Here is a 14,477-nt window from a genome sequence, read left to right as displayed (position 1 = left end):
AACAAACCAAAGTAACCCAGACTGCAAGCAATCCTCTTCTGACTCTAGAGTCCCCTTCTTGCTGACATATGGAAGTCAACCTCCCAAAATTACCCTTCCTGTCTTAGGGAATCTAGGGTACTAGGCTGGGGGTGGGGGGGAAGACGTGCAACAGCTACCTGAAAAAGCAATTTTTACATTTCCTGGCACTGTTTGGTATTGGTTGCAAAGGTAATGCTAAAATGATAGCAGTGTTTTTATTTATCTCTTGTGCCAAATTTTTTTCACGGAGTAGCCCAACTCTGAGAGATTTGGAGCATTTTCTGAGCTTGATGAAAATCAGTATAGGCACTAAGAACTGCTGAAAGTGTAGATTTTGTTTGAGGACTTGCTGTCAGCATGCACTGAACCTTCCCCTGTTATGTGTGGAAAAACTAACCTGAAGGTTTTGTAGTAGGTGCTCAGGATCTCTCTCCCCTGGGCACAAGTGCTGCCTCCTTACAGGTTAGTGACACGCATTTCAGGAAGTCACGAGGGCCAGGAGAGCACTGACCCTCCCACTGCAGGGCTGCTTGGGGGCTCAGAACATGGGTTTAGCTCTGCTCCCCATGTCTGCACAGGGCCACCATGCCCTGCCCCAGCTTTCCCTCTAGGGTCTCCAAACTCCTCCACCTCCTGCCCTCGGGCCAGGCTTCCCAGCAGAACCAGGGAGACCAGGAGCAGCTTTCCACAAGCAGAAATCCCCGTGAGTGCTCGAGCTGGGATCTCAGCTACACGACTGTTACGCCCCCTTTAGAGGTGGCAGCAGACATGGGCTCCAACAGGTGAAAACCCTTCACAAACTTACCACGATGAGTGCAACAACAGACAGCGTGTAGTAGATCGAATCTCTCAAGAGACTCCATGACGACAGCGCAACAACCTGGGGGAACAGGCAAAGACAGGGTGTCAGCAAGGCTCTGCAGCACGGCTGCCACACCAGCAGAGTGTCCCCAGTGCCACCTGTGTGGGCAGATGTCCCCACACATGTTGGGAACTCGAGGAAGAGGCCTAAGGCAGGAAACACTTTCTGTGGCTGCTGGGGGAACAGCTGCAAGGGAGACAGGAACATTGCAAGAACCTGTGGACTCAGCTGTCCCCCAGGTTGGGCTGTGTGTCCCCACACAGGCTGTGAGGACTTCTGCTTTACAGGGGCTCAGGCTTTACCAGACAGTCACACTGATGGGCATCACTACAGCTCTGTGTGCACCTACACAGTTTTTGGGACAAACACTCAAGTAAACACTCCAGCAAAGTGTTATGAACAAAACCCAGGGATTTGTATGCAGTGGAGGATAAAAAGGGATCACTGTGCAGTTCATGTCACTTGTCACCTTCCAAAGCCACAGAAATGAGGAAGAATTCTCACTGCAGGCTGCACAAGCCTGCAACTCAGATCTTAGAAGAAAATACCAGTGAATGAGCAATGTTTAATTTCATTAATAGGACAGATTAAAAGCAGTCATGTGGAGGTAACATCTTCAATATCCTTCTATTTTTTGCAACTCTAGGAAGTCCCTTAGGTAGAAGCTTCTCCTCAAATCTGTATTTCAGTTCTAGAGTGCATTTCAAACACTCTGGATCACATTCTTCAAAGGTGTAAAGCTGAAGGAGGAATATGGGAGATGGTTCATTTTCACTGATTTGGATCTGAACATATACATTAATTTTCTGACTGTACCCTCCAGACATTCTTGTGCATGAATTCAGTCACATGAACAGTAACATCATTTTCAGTTCTATTTCAGTGTCAGCAAAAATAGTTTCCCAAATTTCTCCAATACTTGAATTTTCCAAAACTGCTAATGAAACAAATGCTGTAAAAAGATACTGACCATTATACCTGAAAAATCTCTACAGTCTCTTAGTTGGATGGTTTTCTAAAAAATTGATGCAATTTATGCCCAGTGTAAAGTCTCTTTATGCAACCATTTACATGTTAGAAACTCCTACATGAAGCAAAAAAGCAGGCTTTTAAAGCCCTTGGGTCAAACCAGATTTCTACAAGCAGACAATACATTCCAAGGCACACAGACACAGATAAATGGAGATGCTTTCTGATGGAAATTTCCAAATGTAGGAACATGGAGCTGGGTTCATAATTCTATTCAGAGATCCTCAGTTAAATCTCACATTTTATATCAACGTGCCACTTCATTCTGATTGAGTAAATTTTGCAAGGAAGTTTATAGAATGATAGGACTTTATTCCACTCAGCTTTCAGGATGCTTGAGGTCCTCTGCACTTGCCTCAGCACGGATGCATGCTGGTGGGGATTTTACAGCTCTAACTTCAGCTCTGCACACAGAAGTCACATTTCTGAAGCCAAGGACAGCCCCCACAGGAAAAGGCTCTGTCTCATAACCTGTGTCCCTGGCCAAAGGGGTGTCACCGGGCAGCACAGCACACCTGAGAAAGCAAGGTGCCTGGCTACGAGGAGTCAAGGTAGTCTTTCCTCCTGTTCTTTGATATTCTGCAATGATCTTGAAGGTGCAGGATAATATTTTCCCAAGGAATTTTCCTCAGGCACCTGAACGAGCACAGCAAGATCCAGATGCCTAAATGCAGCTTTCTAGCAGGGACCTACAGCACAGAACTGACCAAGATCCTGTGGGAATCACAAGAACTCTTGTGCTGATTCCAGATTGGATTGTAGGGGAACGTGCTCATGCCTGGCACCTGTATAGGATACTCACATTTCACAGACATCAGAGTGGGTCTCCCTGATGCAGTAAGTGAGGGGCAGTTAAATCTCAGACATCTTTAGGGCCCCAGTCACCTAGCTGAAGTTTCTCAACCATTTGATCCATGTGATATAGGGAAGCCACACACATAAGGTAACTGTGCACTGAGGGTGAAAGGAGCTCATGAGCATTGAGAGCAATGGGCAGAGCTCAGCCAGAATGAGCTGAGCTGGTCAGAACCACGTCCTGAGGCAGAACTACCGAGCTCCTGAAGGCCTAAATTGTACCTTGCAGCCACCAAGGACCCCATATAAACCTTAACATGCTGGAAACCACTGAAACTACAGATCAGCAAGGCAGAAAAGAAATGAGGGAAGCAATCAGCTTGGGTAAAAACATGATCAAATTTGAGTTTTAAATCAGCAATACTGTCATATTGTAACCCAGCAGCAAGCTGGTCCTGTGGGAGCTGAGCATAAGGAGGCATCTGTAGAGCCACTGATTGTCAGTGCAGTGATGTTTCCTGCTTTGGAAGTGAGTACCTGAAATCCAAACACCAGACAAGTGCCTCTTAGCTGTTTCTTGACCACTTAGTGGGGACTGAACCCTGTTCAGCTGAGCTGAAAAGAAGAGCTCTGAAGTCAAGGCTTGAATGAGAGCATCCCCTGATGGGTCCACACAAGGCACACTGAGCCTGCTCCCCTGCATGCTACAGCATCACTCCTAAGGGTAAACTTACCCATGATAGCTACCTGGTTTCCCACAGGTAAACTTTCACCCTGCAAAATCCTACATATAAAATTCACTACTCAGAATGCTTACTTCCCTTTTTGATGGGCTGGAGAGCAGAAAAATCAGGATTTTTTTTTTGAGGTTTATAACTCCTGAAGCTGTGGCCCTATGCAGCCCACACCACACCCTCCACTTAGCACACATGTAGAGATCAGCCATCAGAGGGGAAATCTCCCTAAAAACAGACACTGGTGTCTTCTTCCTGTAGCACTGAAGTTAGCTCAAGGTAACCAGGACCTCAGTGGCAATATGCCCCACACCTCATCCTAGGACTTCACCTTTTATCCTCTGTAAAACTGACCCTTCTCTCTTCTGCTCATCCAAATTGTTTCTCTGCTCTTAGGAGCATGGAAGCTCTTCTCCCCCCCAGGAGACATCCCTCACCAGAGGCCACCCAGCTGACTGTTTTCCAGCCTGCTCTGCCCACAGCAGCAACGAGACAAAGCACATGTGGCAGAACAGGGCTGCTGCTCCCTCCCTGGCAAGGATGTCCAGAGGCATGTGCACTCCTGAGTGTTCTGGCTGCTAAACTTCCAGGGGAAGCATGCAATCACATCCATGTTCTTCAGGGATCTTCTTCACTCTGAATTGTTTTGAGGGTTTTCCTCATCTCATGGCCGGCTCTTTGCTTGACATTCTCAAGCGCTGATCAGCTACTAACACTGCTGGGAAATGCCAGGCTTTGGAAGCAATCTCCCTAATCTTGTTTCTCTGTTACCCTCTGGCAACAGAAGGTCTAGATTTTGAGGTATTAAGAGCTAATAACCTAATTTGGCAAGCGATTAGCTGTGAGAGTCCATGGAGGTCAACAGAGATGTGCCAGCAGTGAATCCACCACCATCAAAAGGCATCGAGCAGCAGAGAATCTGGGTCAGTCCTCATGCTGCCCCCCTTTGATGTGGACTGCACAGAAGCGATTAGGGAAGCTCTTACACCAGCCTAGCAGATGCAGGGATCTGGCTTTCGAGCACTGCCTGAAGAGCTGCTGCTCGCTGTGATCCCTCACAAGCCCCTGGCCCACAAGTGCTGTGTCAGCCCCCTGGGTGAGCTGCAGCCAGCTGTGCTGTGGAACCTCTTCACACGCTGCTCCTGGTTGGCAGGAGCTGCCCTCAGAGCCGAGGAGGGGCCTTCTGAAGCCTGTGGGGGTCCTCTCCAGAAAGGGCTGTGCTCCTGACACCGCTGTTCTGCCAACCCTCAATGCGATTTCAAATCAGTTCCATGGTAAAACAGCAGGATCTCATGCCAAAGCAGAGAAATGACCAACTGCTGGCCACTGTTACAGGGAGCAGTGAGCTCAGGTGGAGGTCTGGGACAGATTTTCAAGGAATGAGGCTGGCCATAGTTTGCAGTTAATCCATGTCTTATGCATTCAGAATTATACAAAAATAAAAAGGGCTCTACCTCAGGTATCAGGGCACAAGCTCTGCCTTTAAACTTTGCAGCTGATTATTTTGCTCAGCTCAGGTAATTCCAAGGACCTTGCCACCTGCCTGCTCATTCTCACTGGTTGAGGTATCAGTGAAGCATCACGGATTAATGGGAGAGTGTGACAGTGCCTTACTTGTACTCATCTTTACATTAAATTAGGCTGTAGATCCACCTGTGGCTGTCAGCAACAAGCCATTGCAGAGCCTCTGCACCTTTCCTGGGAGACACACACAGGACTTGGTATGGGGTTTGGAGGGTGGTGGGTTCCTGGTGGCACTTTTGGCACATCCATAATTCAGACAGAGAATCAGGCAAGCAGGTCCAACAGCATCCCAGAGGTGCCATCTCCCAGCACAGCAGAAGTCCTGATCCCACATCTCCTCCTGGCACACTGAACCACTCTGCCACAGCAGACCTTTTAGACAGACTCCTGCATGGAAAGCCATTGCTTTCCTGTGCACAGCCCCAGGAGAGCCAGGCAGGCTTTCCAGCAGGCAGCCAGCATCAGCCAGAGGGCCCTGTGCTGGCACTGACAGCACAGCAGGATGTCCTGGACTAAGTGACACTCCCTCTATACCCCATGGTTGTGTCCGAATATCCCAGGACACTGCAAGTATCCAGCTCAGTCTCCAGACCATAATTTTGGCCAAAGACCCCAGGGTCTTATGATGCAGCATTCAGGCTTGCTTGAGGCTTTGACCAAACCAATACTAACCACAGCTCCCAGCTTCAGCAAAGCACCAAATAGGAGCACAGGTCAGGCCAAAGGAAAATCCAGGCCTAATCCATCTCTCTCAGGCAGTTAAAGCAGCCATGATCTAAGGGACCTGCTGTGAGGAAAGCCTCCTTCCAATTACCAGCCCTCTAATTTCACCTCTGCTTTGCCATTCTCTGCAGAGCTCAGTTGTCACTCTGGCTCCCAGTCTGTACACTGTGCACCAACTCCATCTATTCTCATTACTTCCCTAAGAATATTTGCTTTTTTAGGCCTCTCTTGATATTTTCATCACTGATGCAGCAATCTGTCTATGTGACATTCTCAGAATGGAAACAGTGGACACTCTCCAAACCTCAGGACAAAGCCAGAAATATTTCCCTGCTCAACTGGTGGTTATAATCATCCACGAGTTATTTGGACCAGGCATGTCTCTTTAGCTCAGATTCCCACAGTGCTGAGGCAGCAGGACCCCAAGGCCTCTGCTGGACCACAAGATCCACAGCAGAATTCAAGGATAGCTGCAGACAGGAAGGCGTGCACAGAGTAAACATCTCCCAGTCTCTGGACTGGTCAGCCCTTGCCAGAAGTAAAAAACCAGATTTTATTACCTCCCTTGCTTTTATACTATAAATGATCTGAGGAAATATCCTACAAATGGTACGTCCACAGTATTGATCTGTGTGTCAATTTTGACAGAGAAAACTTAACTGAAAATGGTGATGGTGTTTGTGACAATCAGGAAGTAGTCTTGGTTTGATGCTGATAGGAATCCATTTGCAACTCTTCTGATTGCCTTGGGCAGCATCTCTGAATTAATGGTACCTCTCTATCCTGAGACTCCATCCACACCTCTCTGTCCCAGCTGCACTCTCGGCACCTTACAGACTGCCTGATGTTCCACAGCATCCTGCCATCATCCCCCCTGCTTTCCCTGGGCTCTCACACACCACTGTGTGTGCCATGCCAGCAGTTTTAGGTACCCAAGGACCACAGCCTTGGCTTCTGCACTGCTTCAGTCTGATTTATTGGTGTGTCCCCTGTCTGCAACACAGCCCTGCCAGTGAAAGACCAGGCTCATGGTCACTATAAAACGCTGCCAGCACCAAACCCCAACGTGTCCTGGGTTCTGAGAGCAGTGAACAGTCCCAAGAGCTGGCATTAAGTTCTCCTTAAACTACTTCCCCCAGAGTTTTACACATTTTCTACCAATGTTCACAGACCAATGAAGAAAAAGCAACAGGATTTCAACTCTCACCTTTTAAAACTTCTCCACAGTCAAGGAGAAGAAAATAAAAAAGCTCATGAATGCAATCATAAAGCCCAAAGTCAGTAAGGGCTGCAGTCTGAGTTGTGAGTGAAATTAAAGCTTAAAAGATTAAGAGGCATGCAAGCTGGCTGAATGGCAGAAGTGGGGTAGAACAGATTACAGAAGTCCCAGTTGCTTCATTAAAAAACATTCCACCAGGTTATTAAACTCTGTTTAGTGTCCTGGTCAACATGCCTAACACAGGCGTATTTTCCACTGACACAACCCATGGCAGCTGATAATTCCTAGAGGCACCTCGGCTGGCACAGGGGTTCTGTGACCTGGACAAAGGAGAGCCTTCTGAATCTAGTTTAATTCTTGAGGTAAAAGAATCCCACTGGAAAAGAAGGAGGCAGGTCAGACAGTCACTGTCATCCTTTTCTGCTCCAATATGTTGAGGAATGATGCCTCGTCACCCACCAGAGCCCTTGACAGAACCAATAACTGCCAGCATTCCTGGTCCCCTGCTCCACCCGGAAAAGCCTGTCTACTTCTGGGGAAAGGTAAAATAGAGAAACTTGGACTCAACCAAAAAACAGAGCAGTTAAACACTAATTAACAAATCAAGCCATGCACATTCAAAATTACACGGCAGTGCTGGGGTGACTTGCAACTCATGGTTATGCTGCTCTCACATAAGCACTTCTCAGCCTCCTCTGCAACACTGCAAAACGCTGTGGGTCAGTGCTGGGAGGACAGCATGGCGAGGAGAGAGCAGCAGAGCTATGAAAACAAGACAAATCTGGATGGGGGAATGTCCAAAACTGAACAAGCTCTGCTTGTGCTGGCCTGAATGAGAGCTGAATGAGGCAAGGACAGCTTCCGAGAATGCCGCGTCCTTGCCGCCAAGGACGGCGAGAGGGCAGGGGAAGGAGGGGAGGGCTTGAGAAGCACAAACATGAGCGTGAGAGAAGACAGGACAGCTCAACCAAGGCCTGGAGGGGACCCCAGGCTAAGGTCAAGCTCCCCACACACAGCTGGCTTGCAAGCATGGAAAAAGCCCGATGCAATCCATCACAAGGCAGACAGCAGCCTCCTCGCTGCTATCCAGCCTGTGTCCCCGTGAATGCTGCTGGACCACTGACTGAAGGGCTGCATCTGCTGCCATTTCATTCTCCCTCCGTGTTCCCTGACCTCCTCGTTCCCCCTTCTGCCAGAAGGAAGCAAAGCAGACATAGCAGCTAAAAAACAACAGCTGGGTTATGTGCCTTAGCAGTTGCCTACCTGCAAGGAGATGTGCTGGTGTCCAAAGTGTAGGGACATAGGAGGAAACACATCCAAACTGCACTGCACAGGCAAGTGGGGAATGAGAACAGCTCCTAACTTATTTCCATACACTGAAACCATCTACAGCTTAGAAGTTGCACCTACTGCCTGGATGAAACAAGAGAAATCCTCCTCTGGGTGTGAGTGCTATGCAGAATATTTCAACAGGCTGCACAAAGAAAGCAGGAGGAGCTTCTAAGGCTCAGTGCCACAGGCACATGGGCAGCATTCACTATCCACAGTGAAAACTTGAGCCCTCTCTCCAAACATGCCTTGGTCAAACACCTCAACACACACCAGACATGAAGTTCTGCTTCTGCAGGGCCAGGTTAAGCTATATTTGAAAACTCTGATTTTCAGAGTGTAGATGCTAGTTTAGAAAATCCAGCCTTTAGGGGGTGGCTCTTGTCTGGCCATCAAACACACAGGCAGCCTGCATCCACTGTCGCTTTTTTGACTCCTCCAATCCAAAATCTCTGGAGGAGATGAAAACAGTGGAAAATACGATTTCCCTGGCTGCAGAGCAGACTCCTGCATCTCAAGAGGCGCCTGCCTGGCATGGTTAACATTAGCCAGGAGAAGGAGACATAGAGCAGAGGAGTGGGGAGAGCAGAAGGGATCAAAACTGGAAGAAAGCTGGATGCTCAGAAAGCAGCTATGGGTGGATGCATGACCCAAGGCAGGAATCTGGTGAAAGTTTTTCTCTCAGGCCTCAAGAGCTGGAGGGGGAGTGATGAGAAGGAACACCATCACCATCACACTGGCAAGAGCAACCACTAAATGTTAGGAGATGTAGTTAAGTCACTTGCTTAGTTCCAGACAAGAGCAGCCCTGGGGATGAGGCCAGGGATCAGGACAGAGGCATTCCGTGTGGTGCCCTGTGGAAGGAGGTGGGTGTGAGGAGAAGAAGAGGGGCTCATATGGCTCAAGGAGCTGAATGCACCCAAGGAGAGCTGGGCTGTGTGCAGACTGACATGGCCACACAAACCAAGGCTTTCCAGCAAGGAAAGCCCTGTGGAGCAGCAGGAGCAGCACCTGGAGGCAGGACCCACGAGCATGCCACAGAATCCTATGCACCAGGGGAAAGAGCAGGCCTGTGCCAGCTCTAATTGGCCCCTAAAAAGACAAGTTATTCTTTTTTATTTAATCTTTCTCTGCTTTGTTTCCCTGTCTTTAAAGCATTCCTTCATCTCACAGAGGTTTGGGGAAGATTAATTAACTGCTCATCAACTGCTCAGATACAATAGCGCCGAGATCGGCAGAAGTTCAAGAGGAAATTAATAATTCTGCCTCTGGAACAGGGCTTGAATAGAGCCTGGTAAATAAGGCAGAAGGGCACAGAGTGAACAATAAGAGAAAACAAAATCCTGAATATCTGCTCATTAAGTGAGCAAAGTCCATTCTGTGCGCAGAGGGAGGCAGGGAGCCCGTGGAGAACCCGGCAAGAGACTCTGTAATTAAAGCCTGGATAATAATGCACACACACTGGGGGGGCAAATTAAGGGTGCACAGGGAACCCTCACACTGCTATTTTCTAACTTTGCAGTGTTTGACTTTCAACCTTCACAACGCTCTTTCAATGCCTTTTTTAGGTGTGCAGCGTCACACAGAGGCGTGGGCACGCTTCCCTTCTCCTGTTCCAGCAGTGGGATGCTTATTCTGATTTATCCTGAAAAGTGTGTGCATACAGCCAGTAAAGGCTTGGAAGAATAAACAATTAGGGCTGGTGCTCAGGCAAATGCATACCAGCTTTTTGGGACTGTGCATTTGTTTCTTTTTCTAAACATGGTGCACATAACCAAGCCCAGTCTTTTCTTAGGCCAAAGAAGAATATATCCAACACAGCACATACAAACTACAAACTAATTTAAAAATAAAATATATCCTGGACAGTATTTTACAATTCAACTGCTTACCAGTCAAAAATAAAATAAAAAACAGAAACACAGCAGAAGGCCCCTACAGGTCTGACCTCTGGCATTCCCAGTCCAGGGGCAATACATGTGAAAATCTGAGGGCTCCAGCTGTTCAATCCACAGGTCTGAGCTCAAGGAAAAAAATCCTGGAGCACAGCAAGCAGCTTTGACCAACAGCCAGCCCCCAGGCTCACCTGGCAACTCACTACTGAGATCCAGGTCCCCAGCAGAACAAAAATCTCATCAACAACCAATTTTACCACCTATGTTAGTGCCTCTGTAGAGACTCTGTTGACAATAAAACCAAATTCCTACTCATACTAACACAAAACAAATGATGAATCACACCACTAAGAGGGAATGACTTTTTGGTGAAAGGCTGGGAAACAATGAAAAGCATAAATTGATCCAGAGTTTTATCTAAAACATTGCAATTATTGACACTGAAATTTCTTATTCGCTCACTAAAATCACGGCTCCACACGGTGACGTCAATCATTCCAGTGCTCACCCACCCTCTGAGGGTTAGACTGCAGCAAAGGGAGGTTATGTGACTTGACAAAACCACACACAAATCATCAGCAGAGTCCCAAGGAAAACAAAGATGGGGCAAAGCAGTCAAAATCTCAACGCTTGGCTTGAAAGAAACTCACAGACTGTGTCTAGGATGACTTGAACTTCTGAAAGCTACCAAGGATGAAAGGCTGAAGATGTTCCACAAGAGCATTTTGGCTGTGATTTATCCTTCTGAAACAACAATCTCCCACCTGTAAAAGGCCTCTGACATTCTGACATTCTCTGTCAAGCCCCAAACTCTAGCAGGCCTTTTCCAAAGCTGTGGTTTGTGGCCATTTTTAGCAGATTTGAGGCATGCAATCAATACTGTGGAGAATAAAAATCAGAATTGGCTCCTCTGCCATCATTAACTGCTAGACAGTTAATCATCTTCATTCACATGAAAAAAAGCAGCCTGAGAAGGAAGTCCTATTGATGACAGGAGAATACCTCTGGGGAGCAGAACCTCATGCCCTGGGATGGCTTTGGTCATTAAAAATTTACCTCAATTAACTGCATTTTCACAGTAAGACACACTGAGCATCTGTAGCTGCCAGCTGCATGTTGCATGCAAATCAGGGCACGTGGGTGGTTAAAAAGTACTGCTGTGACCTTATCCTGAGGCCTCACACTGAAAATGTTCACCTTCAGCCTGCAGAAGTTCACTGCTAATGAAAACAGAACTGAATCATAAGGAAAACAGAACTGGATCATAAGGAAAACCCCATCTCTCTGCATGCTTTCCCAGACTGACCAAGGTCTCTTCTTCTCAGTTCTTCTCCCACTGCCCTGTGCTGGTAACATGACTCTGCTTCTCCTCTTTACAAATAAATCTGCACAGTAACACGCCAGAGAACATTTATGAGCTTGTAAAACCACCTGGCATGTTGGCAAGTGCGAAGGTAAATGCAGATTCAGGTATTTAATTATACAGTCAATCACGTCTGCAATTCAGACAGCAGCTCAGATCTCACCGCTTAATTGCTTTAATTTCAGATGAATCGCTTGTGTTGTCAGGAGTGGTTTGACACATTGGAGAGCAGTCACAAACTACACGAGGAGCAAACAACCAACATTTATTCCTCTGCCCACCCACACACCTTGGGCAGTTCAAAATGCCTGAGCTGACCTTTGCTGCTGCTGTTTTTCATTTCAAAAATGCAGGAGGAACGGCACAGGGCCCTATTAAAAACAGCAAAACCAGAGAAATCTGTGGCAAGGTGGTGAACCTGGCATCTGATTTTGCAGTACAGCCAAGGCACAGGGTGAAGCAAGAACTGTAAGGAATCGTTAAATGCTCTTACCTGTCCTGCAAAAAGCCCACACACACCAATAATACAGAGGATGTTGAATACAGCCGAGCCCACGATGGTTCCAACGCCTACATCTCCTTTTGTGATAAAAACACCTGAAAAACAAGTTCAAGAGAAGCTGTGTAAATGGGAAAGAGCTGACTTTTTTCACATGAAATTGCAGACCCCACACCCTATTAATGAATCTAAAGGCAGGTACAAGGCAAACTGCAGAGACTTGCCTTCTGAGGGGACCTGAATGGATTGTGTGATGGAAACCAAGCACATCCAAGTCACTAACTTGGTACTGTGACCCAACATTATGGCAATACACACCACAAAACACTGCAAGCTCATGGTAGCAACTCGTAGGATACAAATCCACAGGAAACCGTCTCCCGTAAGATATTCCCAGAGCAGTACTCTGCTCCTTCCCATAACCCATCCCAACTGGCTTCAGTGGGATAAAGCTTCAGTAGAAGCTGGAGATCATTCAGAGCTGTCTGGCCACAGCTACTCACAAGACTCTCAGGATGAGTTATGGGGCTATGCTACAAGCTTTTTTCAGAGCTCTTCTGTCAAATTTGGTTAAAATTGGCCAATGAGGTTAATGGTGAGGGAGATGAACTGACAGACACATGCATCACTGTGCTGCACAAAATCCTTTCCTTAGGAAGACAGCCTAAAAATAACACTCCATCTCCTGCTAGCTGCCAGTCTGTTTAAATTCACCTCTTGCTTTTAAGGTTCCAACACCAGTTCACATATTTTTTCCAACTTCATCCTTTTCTCAGAAGCACAGAAGCACTCACCTGCCAAGTGACACAGGGCACCTGGCAGGTTACACCACAGCAGGAAAATGATCCTGATCCCCATCAGGGCTTCTCTACGTCACCTGAAGGAATCTGGTTTTATTTTCACCCTGGTGCTGCACTACCCTTAACCAAAGGACAGTTTAAACTTGGTCCAATTAAAGTTCCAAAATGATAAGGCTTTGCTTGTGCAATCAGACCTCTGCAGAGGAAACGGCTTCACAGCAGGAACGCTTCACCCTCTTGATGTGGTCAGGTAGAACACCACTCTGTAACACTGCCTGCAGTCCTCCTCTGAGAGTTTCCTGGGTTTTGCACACTAAGGATGGCTGAATCCCTTCATCACACTTGCCATAAGCAGAGAGCTGCTTTGGCAAAGTGATGCTCTGACCAAGCTGTTGCTGTAAGAAAGCATTTCAAATCCTCTTCTCCTCCCCATTCTGGCTTTTCCAGGGAAAAGCAGTGTTGGAAGACTAATCAGAGGGGAGGTGATGGCAGAGAACCTGCCACTGAGGACATGAACAGTGTGCCAGGGTACCAGAGAGGGAAATCTGGGGGAAATCCTTTCCCACTGTGCCCTGAAGCTGGCATGGCAGACAAGGCAGGAAAGTGGACAGGAGAGGATAATGCTGTAGGTGAAACCTGGTTAATGGGCAGCTATGGTAAAGTGCCCACTGGTCCTGGCAGGGTCCAGATAACAGTACCCCCAGAGTCACTTCACCTGGTGAGGACTCCTCACAGTCAGTGCCATGTGTGCCCAGGAAGGATTATAACTAACCTTGCATGCACACACCAATCCCATTTCAGCTCTGAAAACAGCCAGGGAAACAGGCATGTTTAGGGAAGCAGCAGCAGCAGGCTCCTTACCTATGACAGATGTGAAGAGCTCAGGAGCAGAGCTTCCTGCTGCCATGAAAGTTGCCCCAGCCACATCTTCACTGAGATGCAAGCGCTGCAGAGAAACACAGAGTCATTACCACACTGAGCAGCTGAAGGAATTCCACTCCCAACATTAAACTGCCTGCTGAGAGGCAGATACCTGTAAAGTTTTGTGTAAACAAAGGTTAAATATAGGGGAAAAGCCACCACAGGCACTGGCTACTGAAGTGAGCATCACCTGGCAGAGAGGGCAGGTTATGCCAGTGACACTTTTAGAGAGGAAGGAAAGGTCACCACTCCAGCCAACAGGGAAGGCAGCTTCACCACTCATGGGTCTGTCTGCTCCACAACCCCAGCAACACACACCTCATCATTCCCACTTTCTTCTGTAAAGGGCAAGGCAAGGGCTCAGGTTTCATTCACCTCCAGCCACCTTCCCTGGTACAAGTTATGTCTTGCTTTACCCTCTCATTACCCCATCTCTGCTGGACTACATCACCGACCTCCTGTACCTGTCCCTCAGCAGTACCCAGGGACTGCCTAAAACTGGGAGCTTCTGGAAGGGAAAGGACCCACTGTTCTACAAAAACTTCATTAGCATATGCTGCTTCCAAAGATTTCCTTGGTTAATTACACCCTCTGTGTTTGCACTCCCACTGTTCCATCTGCACCAGCTCCCAAGGACCCAGCACCCATCTGCATCTGCTCAGCAGATGCCACAAGGCACTGAAGAGCAGCAACAACCAGCTCCTGCCATACGGCCACCACCCCGAGCTGTTACTACACCAAGGCAGCAGCTGCCACTCGGGGG

The 14,477-nt window shown here is 47.7% G+C and overlaps 1 protein-coding gene across 2 annotated transcripts in view; it reads right to left on the bottom strand.

Moving 5' to 3' along the window:
- Nucleotides 1-14,477, bottom strand: part of SLC24A3 (solute carrier family 24 member 3) — an 83,426-nt gene that overhangs the window by 23,721 nt on the left and 45,228 nt on the right. For both annotated transcript variants that reach the window (XM_031058305.1, XM_014307701.2), the window contains exons 4-6: nucleotides 13,655-13,739; nucleotides 11,988-12,091; nucleotides 827-901 (exon numbers count right to left, since the gene is read on the bottom strand). In XM_031058305.1, the coding sequence (XP_030914165.1) occupies nucleotides 827-901; nucleotides 11,988-12,091; nucleotides 13,655-13,739 (264 nt within the window). The remainder of the gene's footprint in view (nucleotides 1-826; nucleotides 902-11,987; nucleotides 12,092-13,654; nucleotides 13,740-14,477) is intronic.

This window comes from Geospiza fortis, unplaced genomic scaffold (assembly GCF_000277835.1).
Source record: "Geospiza fortis unplaced genomic scaffold, GeoFor_1.0 scaffold275, whole genome shotgun sequence".
Lineage (NCBI taxonomy): Eukaryota > Metazoa > Chordata > Aves > Passeriformes > Thraupidae > Geospiza > Geospiza fortis.
Note: the sequence above shows the minus strand (reverse complement) of the source record. Positions and strands in the feature narration are given on the sequence as shown.